Source organism: Vicugna pacos, chromosome 10 (assembly GCF_048564905.1).
Source record: "Vicugna pacos chromosome 10, VicPac4, whole genome shotgun sequence".
NCBI lineage: Eukaryota > Metazoa > Chordata > Mammalia > Artiodactyla > Camelidae > Vicugna > Vicugna pacos.
Window position 1 is genome coordinate 50,750,986 of NC_132996.1, and position 24,182 is coordinate 50,775,167.

At 46.7% G+C, this 24,182-nt stretch overlaps 1 protein-coding gene across 1 annotated transcript in view; it reads left to right on the plus strand.

Annotated features, from left to right (window-relative positions):
* The window catches only part of KIAA1549L (KIAA1549 like), a 239,186-nt gene that overhangs the window by 210,401 nt on the left and 4,603 nt on the right, over positions 1-24,182 (plus strand). The window contains exons 17-20 of the mRNA XM_072969762.1: positions 6,766-7,116; positions 16,872-16,969; positions 19,331-19,479; positions 20,600-20,751. Coding sequence (XP_072825863.1) covers positions 6,766-7,116; positions 16,872-16,969; positions 19,331-19,479; positions 20,600-20,751 — 750 coding nt within the window. The remainder of the gene's footprint in view (positions 1-6,765; positions 7,117-16,871; positions 16,970-19,330; positions 19,480-20,599; positions 20,752-24,182) is intronic.

Below are 24,182 nucleotides of genomic sequence, written 5' to 3' on the forward strand. Positions count from 1 at the left end.
TTTTATTTTTTGGTAGAAATTCCTTATATATTCTGGATACAAATCCTCATGGTTCTCCTGGTTGGTGGCTTGTCTTTTTATTATTTGTCTGATTGAAAAAAAAAAACCCGGTTTTTAATTTTGATGAAGGTTACAGAATGTGTTCCAGGACCAAGCCATAGGACTAAGCCATGTTAGAATATTTTCCAGAAATAAGATCCTTGGGGTTCCTAGCAAGGCTATCATTTCCTTCAAGTTTGTTCCCATGGTGTTTCAAAGGAGTTGAAGGCACATGAATGCTTAGCCACTGTGTGGGCCTTCCTGCACGTGGAGGACCGGAATGCTCTTTTTGTTTATTTTTTTAACAACACTGAAAGGATTGCAGGTGCTTGCTCTCTCCAGTGGGCACCGTAAAGCTTAAGCCCAGGGATCCGTGTATTCAGGCTTGGAGGAGAAATGGCCTTAATTTCTTCTAAATCCCTGTGGCCTTTGCTGCTGAGGACACTTATATAGCATAAGTATCCAAAATTTTAAATATGTGCATATCCTCTAATCTAGTAATTGTACTCCTAGGCATTTAATATAAGGCTGAATTCGTGGTTATATGGAAAATTTTAATCACAAGTATACGTGTTTCAGCCTTGTCTCTATAATAAAATATTGAGAAACCACCTAAAATCGTGGACTGTTTAGTATAGGTTGAAAACTCCATATAGCAGAATGCTATGAAATCATTTAGTTATTCCCTATAAATACATATATTTATTGACAGATATTTATTTGCAATATTGTTGTATAAAAAAGGTTTCAAAGTATTGTATAGAATCCTAATATATATATGTAAATCTCTCTATATATCTATATAGGTAAGAAGATTTTTTATAAAATAGTGCATTTTATTTATATACATAAAATATGTATGTATGTGATTATTCTGTTTATAAAATCATGACTCAGATGGTTCATTTTGGAAAGTACCTAAAAATCAAAAGAATTGTCACCAAAAGTAACTTTTAGATATTTCTACTTCTTTACTCCTATTTTCATATACATGGAGGCTCTTGTATCATATCCAGTAATAGTCGTTGTTTTTAAATTTTGTTTATTTTTGAGGGGGAGGTATCTAGCTTTAATTTCTTTAATGGAGGTGCTGGGGATCGAACCCAGGACCTTGATGCATGCTAAGTACACACTCTGCCACTGAGCTACACCCTCCCCACCCCAGTAATACTCTTTAAATTTCTTTAATTCCTTTCCCATTCACAGGCTATAGCTGCTTTTGCATCTCACTCCAAAATCCCACTAAAAAAAATCCTGCAGCCCACTCTGCTGCTGCCTCATTGCCCTCCCCCACTTCCTTTTCCCCATCACAAAAGCCAGAGAATCTTGCGGCAAGTGGTGGGCTTTTCTTGGAAGAGAAGGGGAGAAACGGACTGGGCCAAGCCTGCGTTTTTTGTAGCTGTAGGGGTGGGGTGGTGGGGTGGGTAGGGAGCAGGGGGTAGACTGTGGGCGATGCGCCAGTATTCATCATCTTTAACCTGTTTCATATGCATGGAAAACATCAGGAAGGACGTACACGAAGGTCAAAATGTGAACATTCGTTATTTCTGGTGGTAGGATTAGAGTGGATTTTAATTTCCTTCCTTTTGCTTATCTGTGTTTTCTAATTTTCTACGAGGAACAGACATTCCCTGATTAATTTTTTAGAATTTTTATTGAAGTTTATCTTGATGGATTTATAAAGTCATTTAAAAAAAAAAGTTCCCCTGTGCTTCTCAGGAGTATGAGGTCAGAGAAGCAAGTATAGGAAATTCCAAGGTAAGGAGGTTTAAAAATATATTCTCTGTCCCATATACACTGCTGACATTTGTACCCAAGCCAACCATCGGCCAACACTGGGAGGATTGTCTTTGCTACTGACTCCTCCTTTTTGTCAAATAAAAGTAAAAGGTATTTTCAAAAACGTACAAGTTAGGAAGAAGGACTTGGAGTAAATTAAGCCAGTCAGCATACATACCTTATCTGGAAAATGGGTACAACCATATGGCCCTCAGGGATTCAGGGCTATCTCATCACATGTGCTCAAGTAACTCTGAGCACCTGCTATTGTTAAGTCTTTTTGCTTAACAGGAAATCACTGGTTTCAGTTTTGGGCTAAACTCTGGATTGGAGGCTGTAGATATAACAATAAGACACTGGCCCAGCCTTAAAGGGGCTCCCAGTCTGTAGGAGGAGGCAGAAATGTGGGAGTGTCTGCTTATGTGCCAGCCATTCTTCTAAACACTTTATATTCACATATTGATGCTTTTCATGCATATAGTAATCGATGTGGTAGATTATCTAAATTATTATTTTATAGTCCTCCTGGTCACAGAAGGCTTTTTGTCCATCTGTCAGAGCCTGTATCTGAGGCATGGTAATGGATTTGTTTATATATGTGCTGAAATCAAACTCTCTGGGTTCCAAACCAGCTCCACCAATTATAGGCAATATATTTGATCTTTCAATGCCTCAGTGTCTTCATGTGTAAAAAAATAAGAATAATCATGGTTGTTGCCTCGTAGAGTAAATGTTAGCTGCTTTATCATTGTTGTTATTTGTCTCTTCCTGTAAACTATAAGCTCCTGAGGGCTGGGACACTATCTTACTAATTGTTGTATCCACAACTCCCAACCTAGGGCCAAGCAGGGGCTGAAATCAATGACTATCTGTTAAGTGAAAGAACAAACTTATCACTGCTTATATATTTTGAGGTGAGGAGGGATGTGCTATGGGGAGAGAGGGAGTCCCCTCGTGAGTAGACATCAGATTCCCCCAGGAAGGATGATAGTTGGAGGAATCTGGGCCCTCATAGAGCAGCTGGAGTCCAAGAAACAGTAAATGTGAGAACCAGAGGGACTTCACAGACCATGGTTAACTCTCCCATTTTTCAGGTGTGGAGCCTGAGGCTTACGGAGTTCATGTGACTTGCCTGTGGTCATGCAGCTCATTAGCACTGGAGGAAATTTGTTGGGGAATGTGGGCCCTTTATCATAACCTCAAATCTACTCCATGGGCAATTGGACAGAATTTTCATCTTGGTTCAATTTCACAAAGCTTTATTGAATGCCAGGTGTCCTGTGCTAAGCTCATGAGAGACTAGAGAAATAGGCTCGGAAAGCATCCACGCTTGGGCGAGACAGACATTAAATAAGCAAATCAAGTGTGAAAGGGGGAGATCCCAGGGAATAATGAGAGCTCGATTTGTTTGCATCCATAGATGTCAGGAGACTAAAAAAACAAGTAAGAACAGTGGGAAAACAGGAGTGTTTTTTTTTAATTGAAATACAGTCAGTTTACAATGTGTCAATTTCTGGTGTACAGCATCATAGTTCAGTCATACATATATACATACATATATTCATTTTCATATTCTTTTCATTATAGGTTACAATATATTGAATATATTTCCCTGTGTTACACAGTAAAAACTTGTTTATCTATTTTATATATAGTAGTTAGTATCTGCAGATCTCAAGCAAACCTGTTGATATCATGCTTGGGTTATGCCTCTGGTCCCTCCAGTCAAAGGCAGCACCCCCGATGCAAGATAGAAACTGGGGGGGAAGCAGAGGTTATTTCCACTGGAGCATTAGGGGAAAGATGCAATGGGAGCTTGGAGAAAATGCCTCCACCTCCCCAGCGAAGGTAGTATCTGCCCGCAGCCTGACTCAGAGAACCCCTGCAACCCAGTACAGCACCATCCTGGGGCTCCTGGGAGAATGGGAGAACAGAAAGTTGTTGCTAAGAAGTGTGTGTTTGCCCTGCTGAGGGCACAACTATAAATTCACATAGTAATAGATCCACCGCTATGACTGGAAATGCTTGGCACAGCCCAGGGGTGGGAAGGGTCGCAGCCTGCCTCAGCGCCATTGATCTTCCACCTGGGGGCAGTTTGGCCTTAAGCACCCATTACTTGTCAGGGAGACTGGGGACGTAAGGAGGGAGGGCAGGGTGTGGGCAGCAACCAGCATTGACAGGAAACTGTAGGAGGCCATGGGGTGCAGCAGGATGTGCAAGGGACAGGAGCAGGGAGAGCCAGGCTCTGCCACTGCCACCTCTGGGTGACATCGGGTAAGTCACCTAACTGCCCTGGCCTCGACCTTCTCTCCTGTAAAACGGGGCTTGAGTTAAATGGTCTCCTAAAGTCCCTTCAGGCTCTGAAATTCCATTCAGAACGTTCTATGCATTGTAAGAAATTTTTGTTCAGAAGTTGCATTCACTACCCAGGAAGGTACCGCCAGGCCTTCCGGGAGCACATTTCCCAGAGAGCAATCTCAAGCCTTTTTCTGAAGAATCCCAGTGCATAGGCTCCCCAGGGCGTCCACCGCCCAGGGTTTGGGGTCATGCACCCAGGCATGAAATGTCTTTGAGTTCTTGTTTATGATCGCATTCTACTCCAAAATCTATCCTTGCTTGTGTAATATAAAAATGGTATTCTGAATTACTTACTGTAGATGTTCGTTGATAAATCTTGACTTGAAAATTGACAGAGAACCTTGTCTTTTGATCTTGAACTATAGCCAAGCCCCAATTCCGCTTAATAAGATTATAGGAAATGTCTTATTTCATTTTCGTGCTTTCTGTACTTTTAATTTCTTCTCTAATGTGCATGTATTAATGCTAAAGAAAAGTAAATACATTTTTAAAATATGAAAAATAGTGTAGTTCTGACCTTCCACAGCTGTATTTTAAGAAGGGAAGGACTTCCTTTATGAGTGGGTTCCCTGATGACATCTTCTTGCTGCGCTCATTGTTACGTACCCAGGTGCTTTATCCGTGAGAAATACGTGTGGTCGAATGAATAAAAGTAATAATAATGACAGTTATGATAATGACAAAAGCTACAGTTACTGTGTTTTTACCATGTGCTACTAATGCTCTAAACTCTTTACCTCTATCTTACTCAACCCTTATAAAACCCCCTGAGGCAGGCTTTATTATTATCCTCATTTTACAGATGAGGAAACTGAAACATCAAAAAGTTAAGTAGCTGTCCCCTATTGGAACATCTTTTCTGCCGTGTCTTTTATCTTCTCGGCTCACCGTTTAGATCTGTCATTGCAGCAGGATCCGCCCTGCAGGGCAGCAACTTGCCTGGGTCACCTGAACAGTCCTTCATCTCGGTTTTGCCCTGAGACTTCTCTGCCTTGTTCCGTGAGACCCCTGGGGGACCCCATGCTACCCACCTGGCCCCTGCACAGATCTCAGAGTGCAAGGACTGTCTCTGGAACAACCCTCATCTAATGGGGGCAGAGAGCTGGTGGACAGAACTTCCTCCTTATACAACCCTAACGCACATTCTGTGAGCTCCCTCAGAGGGTCCCCAGCAGGATTAAGCCTCCATGGCCCACAGCAATCACTGATTTAGTTCCCCACCCTTGACTGACTTTTCCTTCTTCCCCAGTTTACTCATTCTAGGCTTCCACTTCCCAGGAATTCTTTTCCAAAATAAGTTATTGGTACAACAGCGTTATGTCTTGGGTTCTGCTTTTGGGAGGATCCTAAGCTAAGGCATTGCCCAAAGTCACACAGCAGTTAAGCTGTGAAACCCAGGTAGGAAAAGATTCACTCTGTGTAAAATAGTAATAAGCACTCAGAACCAGGATATAAATACATAAATCTGTTTAAATGGGCATGTGTGCATGGAAGGGCAGGGTCCACACACAGTCAGATGGGTTTGGGAATGGAGTAAGTATGCTGAATGTTAATGGATTAAAAAAAATTTCACTCTTGCTTATCTGTATTTTCTAACTTTTCTAAAGTGACAGTTGTTACTTGTGTCATGGGTGGAGAGGAGGGTAGCAAACTGATCTACGCCAGTTTATCCACCCAGGGCTTTCAAGTTCTTTTAGCAGATAGTGGTAGCCACGGACATACTTAAAGTGGTCGTGGATTAACTGGTCTTCCACAACCTCACTATCAGGTTATTACAAAAGCAAGTCACACAAAAATCTGCCACACTTAACAAAATAAGATTCATTAGCAGTCAAGCTGAAGACAGTCCAGGCAGCCACCTCTGGAAGCAGAGAATGTCCCAGGTCTCTGCTCACGCACGTACTGCAGCTCCTCCCTGAGTGGAAGGTTCACTGGTGGAAGGCAGGAGAACATTCTAGATCAGTGGGTCTCAATCTTGAGCAGGCATCAGAACCTCCTGGAGGGCTTGTTAAGGCACCGATTGATGGGCCCTGGCCCCAGAGCTTCTGACTCAGCGTGCACCACACTTCAAGGTCCTGGTCTAGAGGCAGGATTTGGTGACTCTCTTTCTAATAACTGGCATCAGGCAACGAGCAGTTCTCTAAATGGCTGGACACAGGAGCATTTAGAGAATTCATCTTTGATCTGGAACACCAACTCCTGGGGTGTAGACTACAATGCGCTCTAGATTCTTTGACATAAAAGGCGTAAGAGTGGAGAATGTCTCTGAAAGGCTTTAGAGAATACCATTAATGCCATCAGTGAAAAGCCATTTCTCACCCTCATTATGCTAATTAGCAAAGCCTGATGCATTACTTAAGCTCCGGATAACTGAAGTTCACACAGGTAGCTGGTGTGGCCTCGTGGATAGAATGCTGGCTGACTACCCTCTGCTGTGAATTCCTGGAGAGGGTGCCTCAAGTATAACAAAAATTAGCACAAATGCCTAATACCACTGGTCCAAACTGAACTTGTCAGTGCCAAGTACAGACAACATTAATGGGAAGGAAAGTTAACTAACAAATCATGGGCATGTGTTTGATCCCGCAGACTGAGCCTGAACTCATAGAGGAGACCAACATTGACAGAGTGAATGAGCCCCGGGGCTACGGCAGGTCGAGGCAGGTGAAAGGCCACTCGGAGACCTCCACGCTGAGCTCCCAGCCCTCCATCGACGAGGTCAGGCAACAGATGCACATGTTGCTGGAGGAGGCCTTCAGCCTGGCGTCCGCCGGCCACGCGGGCCAGAGCCGGCACCAGGAGGCCTACGGCTCTGCACAGCACCTGCCCTACTCGGAGGTGGTGACCAGCGCCCCCGGGACCATGACGCGGCCCAGGGCCGGGGTGCAGTGGGTGCCCACCTACCGCCCAGAAATGTACCAGTACAGTCTGCCCCGGCCGGTAAGTCAGACATCCTGCCTGCATCAGGTCAGCTCCGCCCGCGGTGTTTGACAGGGGTCTCAGAGTGGGGACTGGATGTGATAAGCCACCTTGGGATTTGGAGCCGAACTTCACTAGGCTCTCATCCCATGATCAACCCATGATCCAGGCACAGGCACACAAGTGGCCCTTATGTCCAATATGTTTTAGAATAAATTTCCTTTTCTGTCCCTCCTGGGAAGACCTGACCTCATCCTTCTACACTGGTGGTTTTCTACTATCCTCAGTGTGAGGACCCCAAACAAATGTCAAAACGCAGTTTGGAGCCCCATGTTAGGGGGCCGTGCAGTCTCTGGCCCAATCTTCCCCTGTTGAGTAAGCATTAGCAGGAGAGACCAAAGTTTATTTCAAACTGAGCCTCTGGGGTGGGACGTCTGTGCTTGGGTGGGGTCATCATCACTGCAAGAGTTTGTCCTTAGGTCTGCAGGTACAGAATTTCTGTTGTGTCCATTCACTCCAGGGTGGTTAGAGCATGCTGATTAAATTCACAACACAACAACTGCTTTATCGTTAATATTACAAACCTGCAGTAAGAAGCTGGATGACCAGGTGGGCCAGAATACTTGTTTGCTGGTCAACATGGTCTTCCCTTAAGTAAGAGCCAGTTTGGGGACAATAAGACATTATCAGAAGGCGAACCGTTTGGTATTGGAGTCATCTTTCTTGGTCTATGATATGCAAAACTAGAGAGTATAGTATAGGGTGAACGTGGGACATCTTTTTTTCATTACATTTTCTGAGATATGGGTGGAATGCAATGCAAAATTCATAATACAATTTTTAAGTTGAAATAGAAGGCTTTGGGGCAAAGCCCAGATCTCAGAATAGGCATTTGCCTCTGCCATCAGGGAGCTTTGCTGGGTCTGTTCAAGAAGCACTGCCTTCCAGGAGAGGGTCAGCAGCTCTGGGACCACCACTGGCCGCTCTCCCATCAGAGGAGAGTCCAAATATCCCTTTTTCAGAAAGCTAGGAAAATACTCACTTAGCCTTGCAAATCTGTTACCTTAAAATACGTACCCGAGATAGTCATATTACAGTTCCCACAATTACAGTTTTCTTAACTAATTGCCCACTAAATTGGTACTCTCTTTTATGGGGAAGAAGGGGTTTTCTCACTGAGATTTAGAAGACACTCTAATCTTACTACATTTATACCTACCTATTAAAGTGGCTGTCCCCTGGGAAGAGTTACCTGTATCCATTCTATACTGATGCACACTGACTTCAGTTTCCCTGGCTCATCCTTTCTGATTTCAGACATTGACCATGTCCCTGGATTTTCCCTCAACCCAAACTGGAACGGCATTCACCATCTCAGTGACCTTGGCCAGTGACTAACTCTGAATCTCAGATCCCTCAGCCATAAAATGATGGTGGGAAGAGGGTCACAGTGAGGAAAGAATGATCATTTGTGTAAAATGTTTAGCACAGTCCTGGCACCTAGTAAGCACCCAATACTTGTTAGCTGATATTAATCAGAGTACGTTTCATGGTGTCTGGCACATCAAGTGATTCTATTACATGGTAGTCATTGTTATAAAAATATTCTCTCCTTTTCATTGGGTTCCACTAGTTACATGCCTTTCCCTTCCGAGACCACATCTTCTTTTCCTTCTGCTCTCTGAAATCTTGTTAAGAGCATGCGCTTGAAAGAGAAGCGTCACTTTGTTTAAATATGGTTCTCAAGAATGACCTGTCCCTTTGGCTGGAGGCCAGATTCTGGAGGATCCATGAAAAGGGCTGGGTTTCAGAGAGGAAACAACCGGCATGAGTCTTCCAGTGACAGGCAAGAAGGTGTCATGACCCACACTCGTTATGCCTCAGTTTAACAAAACCCTCTAAAAATTTCACAGTGGGACGTAGGAAAACTTAGATGGTCCTGTTTGTTACAATTCAGGGTTGGCAGTTGTGCCACAAAGGGCAAAAACATTATCTACTTACCAAATGAGGCCACCAAAAAATGGAAAAGGACTGAGAAATAACAGGACAGGGATGGGCCATCAGACTGAACAACATCAAAGGCAGAGCTTTTGTTATTCGGGTTTCCTTTGGCTGACAACACGTGAGGCCGTTGTTTTCCTGAAAGGGGAAATTGCTAACACTCCACAGTCAAGGTGATGATTCTTAACCCAAGTTCTTGCCAAGCCCCCTTGTGCTATGGTAATGTGGAAATCAATGGACAAGGTGGCAATTTAGAATGATAACTATGATTACCTTTCAGCTTCCGAAAAGGAAGCGCTTCGAGCTCTGTGGAGAATAATTGGTAGCTGATGGTTTTAAATGCACGCAGCCAGGCTGATGGCGTTTATGTCACGGAGAAGGTTACTGCTGGCAGCTGGGGATTTGTGCAGCGCAGTTCAGAGACTCTTGATCATATTTTACCCCTTGAATCCGTGAAGAAATTGGACTTGTTGCCTAATGACCAATCCAATTTTGCCAGCAGCCGTAATGGGTCTGTGCCAAGTGGAGTGAAAACATCCTACAGCTTTCTTGTTGGTGTCAGAGCAGGGCATTCCGAGAAAGGCAGCGGGGTGGAAATGTCTTCCCCACGGAGTCCTTACAGATGCAACTAACAGTAATACTAATAACAACAACAGTTACCATCTATTGAGCACCCACTGTATACTGGACACTAAGCTAAGTGCTCCGTAGACATTGTCTCTCCTGATCTAACCACCACCCTGTGTACTCCATGGGAATCTGAGGCTTGGAGAAGTGAGGAAACTTGCTCAAGATGACACAGCTATAAAGGGCAGACCTGGAGTTAGAACCTAGGGCTGTCTAACTTCAAAGCCCATGTTCTTTCCACCCTCTGGCCGGCGGGCCAGAAGGCTGTGCCAGGCTCTGATGAGAACTCGAATCTCCAAAACTTCACAATGTGATCTTCTTACAAGGCAGTGTATCCAGTTTGTTGGGATTTGCCCTTTCCTATCACTGCCCCTTGTAAGAGAGACTTTCTATTAGGAAGAAATTGAGAGGATTACAGCCTTTTTCCTCCTCTCCCCTCAAAAAAAAAAAAAAAAAACAGAAAGAAAAACCCCTTCCTAAACCTTCGTTCATGATGAGATACGTAGACTATCAGGTGTGAGTTTGCATCCACCACTACACTTGGGTTGGAGAAATGTGACATTTCTAGTGTTTCTCCAAGTCAAATTTGAATCTTTTATGAGCTCCCATCTAGGAAATTCAGTATCAGTTATTACACAAAAGTCATTGGCAGTTTGGAGAAGCTGGAGCAATGGGAGAGGGTTTGCCCCAAGCAGTGTTGATGGGTGTTCGGGGATGGAGGGAACAAAAAACAGCCACGGAACCAAGAAGGTATCTGGAGCGGGCAGCTCTATATAGTCAATGGATTGGTTTATTACAGGGTAACTTACATGTAGGGATCAGGCAGGTGGCTGTCGAGAAGCATTTGCAGCTGCGCTCCACTCCACACAGGGGCCGTTGTGACAATTTTATAGTTAACCTAGGGTATGGAGTACGTGCTTGGAGACAGGGAGGGCATTCCTAAGTCAAGGTTTATGATGGGTAACTCATCTTGTGGGCGCAGGGAATACATCATGAAGGTCTTTCTCTTTGGAGACCAACAGAGCATAGAGGCCACCTGGACCTAACGATCATTAAATAATATCTATTAACTACAAAGCCCTGGACGGCGGAGAAGTGATTTACCACACAGTACAGTCCTGGGTGGGGTCAGTGGAAGGACAGGAGGAACTTTATGGGCCCAAGGTGGTGGCAGTTATGCTAACAGCCATACAATGGGACATCGGCCGACTCCCAGGAGTCCGTGAAGCTAGGTCACTCTGTGTTACCTGGGACAGGCTGGGCTGGGGATCTTTGCCTTTGGACTGCCCCGAGGAATCCCCAGCGGAGCGCCCAGCATCTGGCAAATGCATCCCCTCTAAGCTGAGAGAAATCATTCGGGTGAGGAAAACCACAGTTTATCAGGAAAGCCTGCGTGGGACGGGAGAGAGGGAGGTAGGCGAGGAAGTCTGGAGAATATGGATGTCAGCTCACAAACTCAGGTGTGCAAGACATGTAACTTTATTTGTCTGTAATCTTCTAGTGCCAAAAGCGCAGTCTCAGTCAGTTCAGGGTCCCTGTCCCCATCTCTGGGTTAAGAGTGTGTGTGGGGGGGGGGGTTGGGGGAGGGGGAGGGGCTACATGGTGCAAAGCATGGTCAGGGGGTGGGGAGAAGGCTCCAGTACTTGGTCCTACTTTGTTCTCTGAGAATGCGTCCCAGAGAATTCCTTGTTTCCATCTTGCTTCCAGGTGGTAGTCCAGGTAGAGCACAGCTGTATTCAGGTCCTCCTGCTCACAAGTTGTCTCCAGACCCCGCCCTCCTTCCTCTCTGTCTCCTTCTGTCACACACACAATCACACACACACATCCTGTCCCCTCTGCCCTCTCTGGCATCTTCCTTACATTTATTCTGTCCTCCACCTCCCCCTGTGCTCCCAGATTGAGGCAGGACACAGCGCCCTTTCTCCAGATCCATCAGCATCTAAGCTCTCCTGCCTCGCTCCAGCTCTCCTCGCCTTCTTACCTGAAGGGTGTTTACTTAATCTAGGAGCAGAGTGATCTAACTGTTCCTCACTTCTCCCAAATCTCTTGTTTTGGCATCAGCCTTAGGCCTGAGTGCTTTAAGGGCTTATGTTTTTGATATTCAGAATCCTCAGCTCTTGCAGTTCAATAGCTTTGGCTTTTAACATGCCAATAAGAGTTGGCTCTTGGGCCATCTTTCCTGGCTGTGGCCTTCCTTCCCTGCTTGGAGCAAGGGGAGGGCCCTGGATTCAAGGAACCGTGGCGGCAAAGTCTTGGCTTCTATAATTACTATATCAAAATAGTATCCTGTATCAGCAGGAAGAGAATATCACTAATTCAGTACCTACTGAGTGTCAGATATTACAGTAACATATAAAATGAGTCTTTCAGACAGCCTTTGAAATGGGGGTATGATACTGTTACTTTCATCACCTAACGAGAAAGCAGGTGCAGAGAAGGTGAGTTGCTTGAGGTCACACAGCTGGCAAGGACCAAGCCAGGATCAACCCCAGTTTTGTCTGATTCCAAACCCAGGCCCTCCGCACCACGCCACCCTTAGCTCAGAATTGTGAGACAGCGCCCTTAATTGGCTGTGTGATTTTGGATAAGCCAGTTCACCTCTCTGGGCCTCAGTGTCCCCCTGTGTTAAGGTAAGGGGTGTGGTCTCAGTGTCTCCGGCTCTTTCCAGCTTGATCTGTGATTCCCAGGGCCTTGGAAGCCACAGGGTTGCTCTATCAGTAACTCTTGGTGAGCTGACAGGTCAAGAGAAGCACTGGGTTTTCACCAGGGAGTCATCTTCCATGACCACGTCCTCTGTTTTCAACTAAATAAGAACTATCCTCTGGAAGATTCTGCTTCCTGCCCCAGGATGTAAAGTTATCCACAGCTGCACGTGGACTTAGGTGGACACTTGCTCTGCCCGGAGCAGTGTTCTCAGGGTCAGCACAGGGCAGTGGACGGGGCACCAAGCAATGGAGGCCAGGCTTGCGGGCAGGAATGGGAAGACGGGCACTTCTACTCTGACCGGGGGCTGGACTGGACAAGGGTCTCTGATAAGGGGCGGGTGACTTTGGCCCATCAGTCTTCATTCTCCCACCAGTGCAAAGCCTGACACCCCCTGACCTATTCCTCCAGCTGCAGGCTACCCCCTTTGACCTTTCACCCCTGGCTTGTTACCCCTGAAGTTGATCTCGACGAGATCCTCCTCTGGATGGCTGCGCACACACAAGGAGGGTTCTGGCACACAGTGGGGCTCACCTGGGCTGATTCTCCCTCTGGGGTCCCTAGAAGGAGTGGCCCTGACCCACCTCCCCACCCCTTCCCCAGGGACATGGGGACTGAAACTTTGAGCAGACTGTGGTCACATTCTTCCCTTCTACTTATACAAACTTCTGAGCCCAAAGAAGGGCCTATTCTTGTCCTAAACAGGCTCCTTCCATTTTGGAGACATGAGACCTACTTACAGACTGCCTTTGGTTCTGAGTGTCTGATCTCCTTTCTGGCCAGAGAACAGGGTTCCCAAAAGATAATGTCTGGGCACCTCATGGCCACTGGGAACTTGGAGCCGGGTAACAGTTTTGAGCAATCACTTCCAGTGGGATCCCAGTCACAAAGCAGCCAGTGGGGAACCAGGTTCCAAACACATGGAAAGAGGAGCGAGGATGTGAATCCAGGAGGACTGAGAGCCGTGGGAAAACTGCACAGGGGGAGGCAGGAAGACACTGGTGGGGGGAGTCCCTCAGCCCTCGAGCACAGGGCACAGGTGGCCTTTCTGCTTTTCACGTGGCCCCTGTGGCTGCCCGGGAGCCCTGAGGATACAGCTCAAAGGGGACTGTCTGATCTCCTGTGCAGTTTTGCTTTGTATCTAGAAAAATCGTCCAAAGAAGGAAATTCCCTTGGTACTTGTCAAAAGTTCAGAACTTTTAATCAGTTCTTCGGTGAACTGTTATAAGACAGACACAGGCATAGAAAGTGTTTTCTTGGCTGGAAAACTGCGTTGACTATGGAATAAGCCTTCCAAGAACCAGGGATAAAAATACATGGTCTGCCACCTCTACTGATAGCATGAGAGGCCAAAAAAGAGAAGAGGAGCTCTAAACCCCTTTCTCTATTTGGGGAAAGGCATGTCCTTATTTGCTGATTTATTGATGATAATGGAATGCAAAGCTGGAAGGACATCCAGCACAAAGATTTTCAAACTCTGCACAACCATAGGGTTATGGGGGCCCCCCTGGGTGTCATCATGCAGGTAAGCAAAGGGCCAATTTCACCCAGTCACCCCCACCCCCAACTTCAACCAGAGAAGTTCTCCTTTAATCTGGTTCTGTATTTGGGTTATGTCAGAATGGGTTCTTGGCTAAAGAAATGTTTGGAAGCCCATGAGCTGCTCTAATGCCTTATTTCACAAAGAAAACAAAAAACAAAACAAAAAAGAGGTGCGGAGAGATTGAATGACATGTCCACAGAACGTGAATGGCTGAATCAGGCTGAAAGCCTGGGTCTCTTGACTCCTCACTCAACATTTATTCAACGAGTAGCTGTCTAGCACTGTTAGGTGCAAAGCACTTTGTTTGCAAAGGTAGGAGGGCCAGGATGAGATAGACACGCTCGCTGAAGCCCAAGGAGGTTAGGATCCAGCCGAGTTTAAGATTTGGGTTCCCTGAGCACTACCTTAGTGTGTGTAGATAGTTTCCTGATGCTAAGAACGGAGATGAAGCATGGTGCTGTACCTTTCCACATCAATTCAGTCTGCCCCCTAGATCTGGGCAAATGCTTGTTTTCATTCTTGTCTTGGAAAGTTACTGTTGCTAAGACACTTCCAGGTTGACAGTTATTTTCTTTGAACACATTGCATTCCGTGGTCTTCTGGGTGCTGTTGAGAAGTCATCTTCAGTCTAAACGTCATCCCTTTATAGGTGATATGCCTTTTTTCTCTGGCTGCTATGAAAATCCTCTGTTTGCCTTTGGTATCCTACCATTTCACTACAGTGTATCGAGGTGTGTGTTTTATTTTATTTAATAGCCTTCTTGTTATACATTGTACTTCCTGAAATGATTAATTTATTGACTTCTGTCAGTTCTGGAAAAGTCTTAGTCATTGCTTCTTCAAGTATTGCCTCCCCTTTCTCTAGCTTTTCTCCTTCAGGACTTTCTTTAGGTGTATTTTGTACCTTCTAATTTCATCCTCTGTTACCTTTTACTTCTCTTTTGTATTTCCTATCTCCTTATCTCTTTGTGCTTTGTTCTTAGTAATCTCCTCAGTTCCATTTTCTAGTTTATTCTCTCATCATCTGTGGTGAACCTATTACTTAATTCCCCTACATGGAGTGTCTTATTTCAGTAATTGAGTTTCACTTCTAAAAGTTCTGTTTGTTCTTTTTCAGATCTGTCAGATCATTCCTGGTAATGTTTCTCTCTGGCCAATTATTTTCTTAAAACATTTCTTACCCTGTTACCTTCTGTTTTGTATCTGGAAATTTCAAACTCTAAAGTCCTTAAAGGTCTAAATCTGTTGTATTTTCAACTGACTTTCTCTTATGTTTTCTGGCGTGTTGTATTTGATTAAGAAATTTCCTCTTAATCTGTGCCAGTCCCCAGAGCCTAATTTAGGGCACTCTCTTTCAAAGAGGATTTACAATTGCTTCTGCCTGAGCCTGGGAGGGTTCCCGGGTTCCCGCCCTCCCCCCGGAGGGGCCAATATTCACCCCTTCCAGGTTGGCTGTGAGGGTCTCAGTTTCACCTGCCTCACCTGGCCCTGTCCCAAGGTTTGATATCTTAATTGATCGCCAGTATGGCGTTTGTCTTCCAGGCAACTCCACCTTTTATGTTTGCTGCCTGCTCACTATTTCTACTTCTGGTTTCAGCTCATAGTTAGTTTGCTGAGATGGGGGAGGGGGTGGGTGGGTACAGAGTCCTCAAGATTTTCCTTACATCTTGCAATTTCTACAGTGCATTAAAAGGTACGTTTTACCCAGGATCTAGCTGTTTAGTGGGTTGGCCCTTACAAATAGGTAGTCTGCCACAATGCTGGAGGGAAAAGACCTCTCTCAGTTTAAAGAATCCTGTTTATGGATTGGATTCTCTCTGCTGCCACTATTTGTCTGGATGACTTCAGGTTGAAAGTCCTGTCATCTTGTTCCTTAAGAGATCTGACAGGCTGTGATACCTAAAGAAAAAAACGAATGAGAAGCACTAGCCAAGCTGCCTCTTTGCAGAGAGCACATCTAGATTTTCTCTTGCTCAAGGAGGCTGTGGCCTGGCTCTCTGATCCAGTCTCTGGCTGTTTTCCTTTTATTCCCTCCCATGTTGAAGTCTTCACTTTTATGACAGTTCTGATCCCTTATCTTTAAATAGTGCTTTATAGATCGCAAAATACTTAGACATACACTGTCTTGCCTGAGCTCAGCACCCACCCCTCTGAGCAAGGCATCCTTGTCCCCATTTCAGAAGAGGATACTGAGGCCCAGAGAGGTCACCTGATTTGCTTAGGGACATAAAGTGTATTCACCAGCAAACCAGGACCTCCACCCATACTTCCTGACTCCAAACCCATCGTTTTCCCTGACTAAACCCACTTTCCATAAGTGAGAAAGTAAGTCACGCAATCATTCGTCCATTCATCCAGTATCTACTGCTCGTCCGTGATATCACAGGCACTGTTCCGGGTGCAAGGATACAGCGGACAACAAAGCTCTTGCCCTCATTACGGTCTAGTTGGTGGCAGATAATAAACAAGCAACAGTATGATACCAGAGTGGCAACTGCTATGACAAAAATAAAACAAAATATGGAGCTAGATTAAATAGGGTTTACGGGAATATGGGGCTGGATGAATGAAATGAAGGAAGGCGCCATGGGAAGAATTGGGAGAAAAGCATCCCAGGGGAAAGGAGCTGCAGGTACAAAAGCCTGAGGTGGGAAAGCACGTGGTGGATTCTAAGCACAACTGAAGGACTCCGCCTGCTGTGGCCCCGCAAAGGGGAGAGTGGTGGCAGATGAGACAGAAAAGGGGCCGGGGGAACATATTAAGGAAGATCAAAGGAAAAAGTCTGAGGAAGGAAAGTCTGACTCTCAGAAGTTTGCTTCTCTTTGAAATTGAGAAGAACCTGTGTGTTGATCGGCATCGAGGTTTTAACACATCTCCCTCTACGTGCTTGTCTCTTTCACAGGCCTACAGATTTTCCCAGCTTCCTGAAATGGTCATGGGCTCTCCCCCTCCACCTGTACCTCCGCGGACTGGCCCGGTGGCTGTCGCTTCTCTCAGGCGGTAACACATTCCTTTCTTTGCCTGGTTTGGAATATTTGCAAAGGTTTTGGTCTTGTGTGCACCAACCTGCAAGATTTTTTTTCATGCTCTGCCCCATTCAGGATGCATTACCTGTATAGACAACCATATGCATGGGGCACCCTGAGGACCATGAAGGAAGTAGGGGCCACGGAGGGTTGACCTACTGTCTTAGCACTTAAAATAGAAAGTCTTATAGAACCCACAATTGAAGAAACCCAAGGTCAACTGCCCCATACCCTGACCTTGAACATCTAAACATTACCCTAGCTCAGGTCATCCCAACAGCTGCCTCATCCGGGCACCTCCTGCCAGGTGTGTGCACCCAGAAGGCCCTTTGTTATTGAGGGGTGGGGTCTGAGGGGCCAGGGAGCAGCGTGTCTGGACTCTCACCCTGACTTTTGACTTCCAACATGGGGAGGCTGAAGGCACAGGAACCCAGATATGTCCGTTGTGAAACATATATTCAGCATTCTCTTTACTCTGTAATAATACAAAAAGCGCACATTTTAAGTACAAATAGACAAGAAATAATCCCCAAGAGCACTGGGAAACGTTGGAAGTCATCACATCCAGGGCCAGGGGAAACAGCCATGCCCTCGTGTGCGTACAGGTCGCTGTACCTGTACCAGACCCTCCTGCTGTAGCCTCCCCCAACATGCTAATCACACCACATTTGTGGGCCATAGGTCTGACTTCGTGAAAATGGTGAAGAGAAATGAGTTTTCCCCCAAAACAACCCTGCCCTCATTTCCAGTGATTGTGAATGCCAAGCTGTGTGTAGACACCACCCTTTGACCCCATTTGAGCTCGGTGGGGTGGGAAGCAGCAGACCAGAGTTCCTAACCTGCCAGTAACTTGCTGTGTAACTCCAGGCAAGGTGCCTCACCTGTCTGGCCCCTGTTTCCTTATCTGCAAATTGAGGGCAATGGCCTAATGATCTGAATGGTTCTGGGAGTCCTCAACGGCAGCTGAGTGTATGGAACACAACCCAGGGATTTTCCTGGAATGGTTTTCTAAACGAGCAGATGGTGGGAAGCAGGGCTCTGGGAGGGAGCAAACAGGAGAAGGAGGGATGGAGAAAGGAAGGGAGACCCCACACTACTGAATCTCCAGCACCCACCATGGTGTGTTGTTAAATCCTCACGGCTTCAGTGTTTGACTTTCCCTGGGGGTCAGTTACTCCTGAGGGTTCTGAGGAGCTTTTCATCAGTCATTTGAGGTACGTTTGCTGAAGACCAGCACCTATTTCTCATTTCTTCTCTTAACCACCAGTCTCCTCCCATGTCCTTCCGTACTGTCTGACATCTTTGCCAAATATCAGGAGGTCACTGCCCTCCATATGAATCCAGAGGGTTAAATCAGGGAGGAACCTTCGACATGGAATCATCCTCCCCTTTTATTTTTCAGGTAGGAAACTGGGGTTCAGAGAGAGGCGGTAGCTGGTACCCAGAACTGTCTCCCCATCCCACTCCCTTGCTGTGGCTCTGTTATTCTCTGTGACAGCTGCTTCTGTGCTCAGAGGGTGGCCCTGTGGGCTGGCAGCCTGCCACCTGCTGTGACTGCCTTGCCTCCCTCCATTTTAATTTTAGGAGAGCCCAAAGTGTCTCTGCCAAGGGAAGAGAGGGTCTGGCTAAAGAACCCTTTATACTAGGGGGAGAAGCCATGCCCCCAGCCCCTCCCCAGCCTCCTCTTCTTACATGGCTTTCTGAGCACTAAGTGGAAACAGGTGTTAAAGGGACCAGACTCTCTGCTTGCCTGTGGAACAACAACAACAAAACAAGTGTTTTCTCAGTCATAGTACCTAGAAAGCGCTTAGGCTCCTGCTCCCGGGGGCAGCCTGAGCTTCCCAGGGTCTTGGGCTTCTTGCTTCCTGCCAGTAGCAGCAGGAAAAGGCCTTGCAGCCCTGCAGCCCCCCGGGGTCTCCCGCCGCGGTGTCAGGAGGGGGAGCGGCAGCGCACTCCGGACGGAGCCTTCCCATTGGCTGCCGATGATGTCATCACCTGCCGGGTCAACCATCCCCAGAAGAGACCCAGCGCTAATTGCTTGGCTCATTTTTATGTGCAAATTAAGTGTTCTACTCCCCAGAGACACGAGAGCCACCCCCAGGGGAGCACTGACCTTGAATATCTAAAAATGACTCCAGTTCCGGCCACCGCGACGGCTGCTCCGGGTCTGGGCGTGTTGGCCCCCTTTGTTCTTCGGGGGGCAAATCCAGGCCTGAAGACGCTGCCGTCGTCGTAGGGCTTCTTGGAGGCCGAGGCGGCCCCCGGCGGTGACCTGCCCCGGGGACCCCGCCCGCGGTCCAGGGAGGCGACTAAGGCGGCCCCTCTCCCCGCCCAGGTCCACCTCGGACATCGGCAGCAAGACCAGGATGGCCGAGTCCGCGGGGCCCGAGCCCGCCCAGCTGCACGACAGCGCCTCCTTCGCGCAGGTGTCCAGAGGCCCCGTGTCCGTGGCGCAGTTGGATCAGTCGGCTTTAAATTACTCAGGTGGGCGAGGGGAGGAAAGCCTGGAAGAAGCCCACCCCCTGCCCCAGCCCCGCACCCGCAAAGCCACCCTCAGGAATCAATGTGACTGAGTTCCTGCATCCCCTCGACTGCAGTAGCCCTGGCTAGAAGAACTCCTGCCTTTATTTCTTAAAAAGATCTGAAGTAGAACAAAATATTAAGATAGATAACAGTCGGGATGGATGTTCACATTTTACCAGACTTCAAGCCTTAAAAAAAAAGTATTATCTATCTCTTTAAAGCATTAAACTATCTACCACCATCTCATTCCCCTTCTCCTCAGAGGGAAACACAGTCCTTCAGTGGTGTTAGCCTTTCACTAAATATATATTCACATACAACGGTATATATTAATGCTTTATATATTTAAAATTTACGTAAAGGATATAAAGCTTACCTTTCCTTTCGTACTTTGTTTTCTTGACTTAACATTGTTTTCACCAGGTTGCTACACACACATAGATTTAGTTCGCTTGTTTACACTGCCATATGGTATTCCATTATATGAAATGCCGGTTTATCCTATCCCCTAGTGAGGGACGTATTGGTTGTTTACCAGTTTTTTGCTGTTATGAACAATGCTGAAATGAACATCAAGATTTGAACATACCCTACTGGGTTTTTCAGTTTATTCAAACCATAGCTTTTAGACTAAAACTGCAAGCACCCGGTTGTCAGCAATTACTAAAGCATTCACTGTGTTCAGAAATTCCGCCAGTGAAATCCAATCCTTTTAGTTCCTTTTCTTGGCTCTTTAAAAAAAAAAAAAACCATCCTCCTGGGAGGAAAACACCTGGACCCCAAGATGTCAATTCCTCTTGCCAGCAGATCAGGGGTGTTGGGACGGGGATGGGGGAGTTGGTGAAGACTTGGCAAGGGGAGTTGAGCCATGACTTCTCTAGAAAGCCAGGTCTGAGTCACAGCAGGTGATGCCTTCACTACTGTCTGGGCAGGTGAGCAGGGCTGGGGCTGCAGGTGGAGGTGTGCTGCCCTCCCTTGATGCCAGAGTCCTCCCCTGTTTCCCAGCTTCCCCCATTGTGTACATGTCCACCCGTGATCGAGGCACTGGCCTAATCTTGTCTGTCCGTCTCCTCCATGCCAGGCAATACGGTGCCGGCAGTGTTCGCCATCCCAGCTGCCAGCAGACCCGGCTTTACCGGCTACTTCATCCCGACGCCGCCCTCGTCCTACAGGAACCAGGCCTGGATGTCCTACGCGGGAGAGAATGAGCTCCCGGGCCAGTGGGCCGATTCGGTGAGACCCTCGCTGATTCCCTTACGACTTGACCTGCTTGACACGCTTCAGGGAGGAAATGGATGTGAGGTTGAGACTGAGTGTCTTCTTATCTCAGGCCCCCTCCCACCAACCAGGTGGCTCAAGTCAGCCGTTAGCGGAGACAGTGTGGCCAGTGTGGTGAGTGGGATGTCCTTTGAGGAGTTTGAGAACTGCTTTCTGGTCGGATTCCACCTCTTCCTAGAAGGCAACCTTAATCAGATAGCTTTTTATAATAACTACCACTTTTGGAGTAGTTTCTGAGTGCCAGACACCATGTGAGACTTTTTATTTGTATTATTTAATCTTCACAAAGCCTATCATGTAGGTATAATTAGTCCCATGATGTGTCCCATTTAGCAGATGAGGAAACTGAGGCCTAGTCAGGTGACACGATGTGTCTAAAACCTCCCAGCCTTAGTAAAGTGCTAAGCCCAGCATTCAAACCTGCATCTGTCTGGCTCCAAAGCCTTTACTAAATTTGTTCCTTTCAGCTTTAAAATACTGTGAACATTTTAGATGAAATATCAGAAAGTGAAGTATTAGAAACCCAGGACTGAATTACTTTGGATGCAGATCCTAAGGCGCTCTGCCTGTCTTCCAGCTGAAGACTATCTTGACAAGGTCCCTTGATTTCTTCCTTCATTACCTTCATTATCCAAGTAGGAGTTTATGGCACAGTGGGCCTGGCCCAGCCTGGACCAGAGGGGAGCAGCAACCAGATGAACCTGGATATTCACACTCTGAGTCACCTGTCAAGGGCTGCCAAATGAAAAACAAAAAAACGAAAAACAAGCAAACAAAAATAGCACAATGATGGTCTCTGGAGTGGGTTGTCCCAGTCCCTGTGTGAGACCATCCATCATGGACGAGAAAGGCAGGCTGTCTTCCTAGGCTGAACCTGAGGGCCCCCTGGAGCTGTATGTCATTTTAGGGTTTGGTCTCAGCATTTGAAATACATCCTCAATTTAGGAAACACGTTGATGCCCAAAACCTGGGTCATCTTTTCTCTCTGTCCAAACCCCGGAGGTCCATCCTTGCTACTACTGCAGGTTCCTTTCAACCTCAGTGCTGGTGACTGTTCTTATTGTAGTGCTGCCACATTTAAAAGACATTGGGGTAAAACTACCCTCCTTATACTGATACTCCTAATGATGAAAGCTTACCCCTTTAGTTTCCAAAATACTTCAAAATATATGCATCTTGAATTTTAAAATTCTGGAATTAATGAAATCTTTCCTCCTCCTTTAAAAGAGGAATGTAAGTTAATTTGTCTTTAACAAATTATTCAGCATCATTATTATGCCTCACTGTATACTAACCGACACTTATAAGATGGACGCTGATGGTTTGTAGGATTATTGCCCCTACATCAAACATCTTTAAGCTACTATAATTTTTGGAATTATTACGAGGCTTAATACGGTTTTTCTTTCTCTGATCTTGCTCCCAGCTCACACCTTGTATTGTTGCCAAGGTCCCCACTGTCAGAGATATACTCACCCTTCAATATGCTTTTCCCGATATGCTGTTATCTGCAAATGAGGCATGTCTGCGCTCATTAGAAGTGGTTGTAGAGTTGGAGTAAATAAGCTCTAAGTGAGTAACGAGAGGGATTCCCTACTGTGAAGTCTGAAGATCTTACTGTGGGTGTGTATGGCATCTGTTTTGCTTGTCTGTGGGCCTTTTTTGCTTCCTTTGTCATGTGCCACTATTCCAAACAGCTGAAGTCACTGGGTGTGAGTTGATCAGTTCAGAGTTTGACTCCATGGTTCCACTTGCAGTCTAAGTACTTTTCAGGAAGTAGATGATACTTAACTTGTGCTGATTAGGCAGTAAACCTGCAGCTTTGTCGGCTCACCCTCTGCGTGCAGAGTTCCCTGGGTACCTTGCAGGAGTCAGCAGAAGTATGTACAAAACCTAGGCCATTGTCCTCAGGATGATACTTACAGATGATAACTTAGCCAAGCTTGTGGTGACATCCAGATACCTTTGGGTTCATGTTGCCTTAAAAGTGAAGGAAGAGGAACCCAGCAAATCAAAACCTAACCTTCCAGACGGGATGACTTGATCGCCATGCCACCCCCCAGTGTGGGGGAGAGCTGGTTTCCTATTAGTTGTTTTTACAAGGAAAATGCTTGCTGCAGCCTAAATGGGTCTTTCCTGGAGCCCAGTTACCACCTGGAGAGAAGCAGGGCAGCGTGCCCATGCGTGGAGCACGGCAGTCAGGAACCAAGAGGGGAGGTCAGGGGCTTTCTCACAGTGAAAGCACAGGAGGCTCAAAGGGACCAGTCGTCAGCTTGAGAAAGATCCTCCATTGGGGAAATGTTCACCCTCCACATCTGTGTGAGAAGAAAACAGCCCTTACCATCATTTGGATATCTGACCTTCCTGATCCCAGTTATCCAGACATAAAGAGCTAGCTTGTGTAAAATCACCTGGACTTGGCTTAACAAATAGATTTCATCCTTGGTGCCGGATGGAGAAGGATTGGCATGGGACTCCCAGGCTCAGCGGGAAAGTGTGCTGTGATCAATAGGTGATACCCGCCATGGACACTGGCCAGGGAAGGAATAGTGGTTGCCAGCCTGGATTTTGGCCGGCAAGGTGTGATGCAGCAGCCTGCATCTACCACAAGGGAGGAAGAGTGTCCCATCTGCTCATTTGTCCCGCTTCTGAATATTACCCTGAGGCCACTTCAGTGGAGTCAGGTGTCCCTGGCCTGTCCCAGCCACCAGTACCAAGATGCTTAATGCTGCAGAGCTGAGCAGTCTCAAGATTTTCACACTGACTCTCAGCTGCAGCTGAACTTGAAATGCAGTGAAAGGGTATGTGGCAGCTTCCTTCACAAACATATGGCCCCGGATGGTCATGATTTCAGTCTGTGCTGCTCAGAACCCTAGGTTCTGAGACACTCCTTCCTGTGTACGATGCACAATTCTGGGCACCGGTGCCCAGTAATAAGCAGGTGAGACACAGTTCTGCCTTCACTGGGTGGATGCCTGAGACAGGTGATGGCATTATGAGCAATGACCTAGAGAAAGTGCACAGACGCACCCTACAGGGAGCCCTTGGCTACTACAAGGCTGGGGAAGGTCTCCCAGAAGGAAGGGAGATGAGCTGAGACCTGACAGGCTGGGCCCCTGTCCTGACCTTGGCGCTCTGTTATCCCCAGTCACCTGTGCGTTCCTGGCTTCCGCAGCCCAAGGACTCAGACAGCCTGACTCTGATTTTCCTCTAAGATGCGTGTGAAATAAGCCAGCCCTCGTGTACAAAGACCACCATTAACACCTATTTGCCACTTTGTCTTTCTTTGCCAGGTCTTATGGGGAAATGAAAGCCCCCAACTCTGGGACATCCATCCCACCACTTCTTCCCTCACTCGGGTCCTCACCGGCTCTCACCTGGCCCAC